General features: G+C 42.6%; 1 protein-coding gene across 2 annotated transcripts in view; it reads right to left on the bottom strand.

Moving 5' to 3' along the window:
• Window positions 1–3,874: 3,874 nt before the first annotated feature.
• chchd6b (coiled-coil-helix-coiled-coil-helix domain containing 6b) overlaps window positions 3,875–6,000 on the bottom strand; it is a 29,686-nt gene continuing 27,560 nt past the window's right edge. For both annotated transcript variants that reach the window (XM_088390074.1, XM_088390075.1), the window contains one exon: window positions 3,875–4,202. In XM_088390074.1, the coding sequence (XP_088246200.1) occupies window positions 4,179–4,202 (24 nt within the window). In that variant the 3' untranslated portion in view covers window positions 3,875–4,178. The remainder of the gene's footprint in view (window positions 4,203–6,000) is intronic.

The raw sequence follows: 6,000 nt of genomic DNA, 5'->3' as shown, positions 1-6,000 counted from the left end.
AATGCTGGCTGGAAAGCAAGCGGGTTGAGAGACATGCTGTCCAGATGGTGTGGTCAGTGCAGGAAGTCACAAGAAAAATCAAAGGCAGAAACCTTGCAACGGGGAAGGCAATCGCAAGGTGAAGGGGTCCGCAAGTGACGGCTAACATTGGCCCATATCTAATTATAAAACAATTGAGATTCAGAAAACGTTTTTTTAATTCCCAAGTGGCACTGCGTTCCACACTGCATGTCAAAAATCCCCCAGATAGGGCCCCTTACTTGCTGCTATTGCTGCCTGATGACTAGGGGGGGGGCATGAGAGACGGCATATATTGCTCAATATCAATGACATGGATGAAAACCTGACAGGTCAAGATTCAGGCAGCCTTGCGATTAAACACACCGACTGTCCCGCTCGCTGAGCATCAGAAAAAAAAGAACATTTCTTCCATCATTTGAAAGAACAAACATTTTAAATAAAAATGCCAAAACAAAAATATGCTAGGGATTCCTCAGTATTTTAATAAAGAACCTCGCTGGAGGCTGTAATGGATGACTTGAAGAGAGCCTTGGAGTACTCAACAGACTAATCATCAGTCAATTTGACTGACAGAATTAGACACTAATGGCAGTTAGTCTTCAATGAACACAACACACACGTTTTAGGAATGTGGAAGGAGGTATCAGCCGTCGTCATATTCTGCACTAGCACAATTCTTTTATTTCAATAATATTTGCAAGGCATTAAGAACACTTCAAATACTTTAGAGTGCTTTTACAGGTCTACTATAACGTTAAGATTATTTCTATTTTGAGATACTCCTGTTGCCCGTAATCCAAGACAGGCAGGATTTGCTCTTGACTGATAAGAGCAGTTATGCAATGTTTTTTTGTGCATTTGGGTTTTGCAGTGGACAACATAAATAGTAACAGCACTGCCTGAGGTGTGGCTTAAATTGACATTGCATAGCAGTACAGGCGTGAACACACATCTCCCTTACACTAACTTTAATAGAATCCTATTGCACACACGCCATATGGAGGCATAATAGCACCATAAAATCATGTGATGCATCCCTGACCGAGGCAAAGACGTTATAAAAACATGATGATGGGATCTAATATAAGACAAGTGAGTGTTTATAAACACAACAGGAGTCAAAATGAATATGTCTAACAGCGCAAATGAAAACTGAACACTATCATAATTCTAAGAGCAAAATAATTGGTGTACAGAGTAGTTCATGTTGATATTAGATTCACAGACTCAGTAGAGGTGCATCGATTAATCGAAAACTGACCGACAATCAAATTAGCATCATTATTTTTGACAATCGATGAATCGTTTAGATACCACTGTTAATTGTCGATAACTATGCTATTGGAATGTGGGAGGAAGTTTGGGGAAAACAGGCAAGCAATCACAGAACTGCCTTAGCGTGTTTAATAAAAGCCGATTCAATTAGCAAGGGCGCTCCCTGGAAATGTGTGCAAGTGAATGGTGACAGTCATTAATGGAGTCACACATTTCAATTAGGATCACAGGCAAAATCTCACTTCCACAAAGCCAAGTTGACTCGAGCGAGAAGGAGGAAAAAAAGGGGTGGGGTGAAGGAGAGAGAAATGGAGGCGTGGATTAAGTCAAAGAAGGAGCAGATTGATGTGTGGAAACGTCTCGGAACTTTTATGTGACTCCATGTGTCTTACTTCACGTGAATTGATCCCCATTAAGTGTTTTAAAGGGCAGCGGTTTGTCAAAGTCTGACATCACCTCTTGCTGTTTGACACCTTCTCAGTTGATTGGCAGAGCAGACACTTAAAGGAGTGCGGAGGCGAGCTGGTGAAGCATATAGAACATTAAACGACAAGACGGAAAGGTTAAAACTCACGCCTCAACTCAAACAATTACCTGTCAGATGGCTGCACTTAAGTGTAAAAAAAATACCTGCTAATTACAGTATCTTGGACTTCCCTCCCTCACTTCTCCGACAATTACGTTACCTATTGCTGTCAATTGGGCCCCGCGAACGGTTCGAGACTGGAAATCAATACTGCCGCATAGAGAAGCATGCCTTCCGAGCTCCGCTACGCGGTTGATTCCTCCAATCAAAGCGGTGCCGGTTACCACGGCAACCACAGTCCCAAGTCTTTCACGGCGCAGAGGAGAAAGTACATGGTTGAGAATGAAGCAGGCACAGACAACAAAATCTCTTTAAAAGTCTTAGAAGGGAGGGGGGGACATAAGATGACAAGCATGTGATGTGCATGACGAGATTCTAATTGACTGAATGGAATAAAACTAAGTTTCCCTGAAAAAGAAAACACCAAGCCTAATTTCACACCCCTTCCACATTCAATAAGAGACGGTCCTCTATTCTATTTTTTCCCATTGTGCTCCTCTATTGAATATATATTGCTGAATATCCCTCTTATTTCTCTAAATCAGTCCATTTAATTAAAGTCCACGTGTTTCTAATAAAAACCAAATGGCATCACAGCAGTGGCCGGGCTCTTCGAAGCTTGTTTAATCGGAGGGTGACTGAGTAGGAGAAGGCAATAACAGCGTGAATAGAGGCTGGTATTTGTAAAGAAATGTCAAGGAGAGAGATGAGATATGAGAATCTCGGGCAGAAAACTCAAATACAGCACGGGCTTCAATATAGGCAATATGGGCATCATGGCTATTGGGTCAGAGCAAACTAATCCTTGGTGGCGTTTGGAAGAAGAGGAGGTATTGACTTGAGTCTCAGACACACACCCACACACAAGATGTACGCATGCCTGAATCTATCATCATCATTATCATGACATCATCGGACCACTAGTGGACCAATTGTGCTTTTGTGTAGCATTTGATGTATTGATAAGAAAAACTGGGATCAATACGTCTGATCTATCGATTGTGAAGTCAAAATACTTCTCATCACGTCCATTAAGAGCTACACACTAATGCAACTTATTTTGAGCGTGACAGGTGGGACTGTTTGGTGTGTTGCAGTACAAAGTACCCGAAAAATAGTGTGATTTTTCAGACAGACATTTTCTAGAATGCTCCAACTTGGCAGAATGAATAAATGATACCTGTGGTACTTAGGGGTGCACCTGGTAGGTCAACTTTTCTTTTTATAAAGGGTCCCAAAGCCCAAGACCTTGAGAACCCTGCAATATCAGATCAGCCTGGATCCAAACATGCGGAATTGATACCTAGTGGGTGGAAGAATGACAAAAATGAGCATAGGTTATATCTATATGTGTTAGCATACGACATTACCTTACAATGTCTCCACCACCGTGGTGGTCCATAGGCTTTAATCCAAGTAAACACAGGAGAGCCTCGTTCTCCTCCATTGCTGTCAATAGAAATATATCTCATAAACAAAGTCGAACAAACGCACATTCGTTCACACACAAGGTGAAAGGGTTAAGTGCGCACCTGCGTATCCGTGGTGCTGTTTGTCGTACCTCTGTGCGCTGACCTCGAGGGTTATCTGGAGGCTTGCTCCAGACCTTGCTGCTAGCGCAAACCAACAGTCACCATGGTAACAGCAGCAGGGACAATACATGGCCTGTCCGCTGTTTTCCTCGTGTGCATCCGCACATGCACCTTCTCACGACCACGTCTATGCAGAGGTTTAATATGGCGGAACGACACACATGCACACACGGACTCACAAACACATTAATACACGCTCACTTCACTATTCATCTGTCCTCCACTTCATTTATACCTCATTTCCTTTGCTTCTCTCAATGAAATCACAAGCACGGCACACAATCAAGCCTGTAGGCCTTGTAAGACGGCTGCACGCGAGCCCATTTCCAGTCATTATTAGCATACTGCGACGAGACAGCCATCGCACACATTCACACGTAATGCAAAGACACACAACCTGTAGTCTCATCACCACCGGATCACCGGGATTTATTTCTGAGAAGGCAAGGGTGTGCCTGTGCAACTTGACAATAAATCAAGGCATCATACACTCCAGAGGGGCAAATCAAGATAATACGCTTAAAAAAAAATAACTGAAGGATGGCGAGTGGAGAAGACGAGAGTGAGGCTCTTCAGTGGTGGCAGCTAAATAAATAAATGAATGGATGTCTAACCGAAAGCACAGAGGGAGGCAAGAATTGGATGGATTTGACATGCTCTCTCTTCTTCACTTCTGCTCTTCATACTTTCTTGCTTGGGGCTTCTCATCCGTGATTGGTCAGTGAGCTCTGCAAGACAGAGATGGTGGAACACAACAACGGAGAGGCTTGTTTAAAAACTGTACATGACTAAAAGCGGTTGTGCAAATTAAGTCCCAAAACAGGGTGGATCCAACATACGAGAAAAGACAACTTTTCAGCTGTTACCAAATCGACCATAAAGCCTAAGAGCTTCTGGGAATCTTCACTTGTTTATTTGAACGCTTCGTCCATGGCTACACACCGATGTGACGGCCTACTCATGAAGAAGACCGAACGTGGCAACTAGTGTAGAATGAGTCTAAAAATATCCAGCCGCCAAGTGCAATTTCATTTTAATCTGCTCTTTGTACAGTAAATAATGTTACATATAATATATTCCAAGAAATAATGCCTTGAAAAACATGACATGGTTGTTCATCCAATTTCTATAGCACCTTGTCTTCATTGGGAATACAGAGGAGCTAACAAGTGCAGTGTGAAAAGGGGTCTGAACTATTCTTTAGGCCACACACTGGTATATTTTCATTCAATTACAATATAACAGTGTTCTGTGTTCTCCATTTTCCAGTGCTCGACTTCTTGGATTTAATAACATTTTTATGATGGCGGCAGAAAAGGAATGATGTCATTATTTGCTATGGCACAAAATGTTCCCAAACGGCTTATGTTCAACCTTTGACGTTCGGCTGTAGCCGGAAAAAGAAATCGAAGCATTAATAAGAATTGTGCTAGTTGGTGCAGAGAAGGAGCTGTTCGGAGCCAGTCCCCACGGGGTATGACTAGACACTGCCTGTGTCAATACGCGTTCAAAGACACAATCGCGGAAGGAGACGCAGGGTGACAAGGTTAGTGAAGCATTAGCTTGTGGCTGCCGGGGAAGCAAGTTGGCATGCAAACTACCTCGATGCTCTTCTGGCAAGCAGATACGCCGACGGCCAGGTTAGTTGCTTACTCGCCAAGTACATCCGAGGGCATCGCGGCCTGTGTCGCTGAATTGGAGATGAGAGGAAATTGTGACAAGGGGACTTAGCTTTACTGTTCCGCTCACGTTCGGAAACATAAACGGGGAACTGTGTTTGTTTGCGAACGTGCTAGCGAAGACGGCGTTCTATCGGAGTTGCCGTTGTCACCCGAATACTCGACAATTTGACGGGACGTTATGCCTCATGCATAGTGTATGAAGTCTTTCCAGAATTTTAAAGTGACCCCAAGCACCTCCCACACTACGCACAGCTCGATATGATTCCTCTAGACCACGTTTGGCTTATTGCCATCCACACTCGGATAATTTAATGACAGGGAAGCTTTTTATGCTCGACACCTCAGGCAGGGAGGGCAGCCAAGTATTCTAGCTCAAGGTGTGCCCTAGATTTACGACTACACTGCTCTGCTATGTACACACACTAACACACTTGAGGATAACTGTAATAAGTCTATCATTGGAAAAAAAAAGTTTAGTTTTAAAAGGTCACAATCATTCGACTTTATATTCATTTTATACATGATGTGCAAATAATGGTCATTTTTTTATTTTACGCATGAAGTTTTCTTTTAGATTTTTTGCTGGTTTTTTTTTTTTTTTTTTAACACGAAGTTTCTATTTAGAAATTTGGCCAAGCACTGAATTGAATAAAGGCCCACTGTTGCATAACAGTGAGTGGTTGGGTCTAGGAAAGGTTGCGTTGTTACGATGGAAGACAACACCACGCATAGCGAACATAAACGGATCGTAAATAATTCCAGGTGAATATCTTCACTTTTAAATGTATTTGAGATTAAACTAAAAAGTTGAACAAACAATTTCACTTTGATATCACCCTGTGAG

Source organism: Syngnathus floridae, chromosome 11 (assembly GCF_059516105.1).
Source record: "Syngnathus floridae isolate MCC-2025c chromosome 11, RoL_Sflo_1.0, whole genome shotgun sequence".
Classification (NCBI taxonomy): domain Eukaryota; kingdom Metazoa; phylum Chordata; class Actinopteri; order Syngnathiformes; family Syngnathidae; genus Syngnathus; species Syngnathus floridae.
The sequence above is the reverse complement of the archived record's forward strand: the minus strand, read 5'-3'. Positions and strand labels throughout refer to the sequence as shown.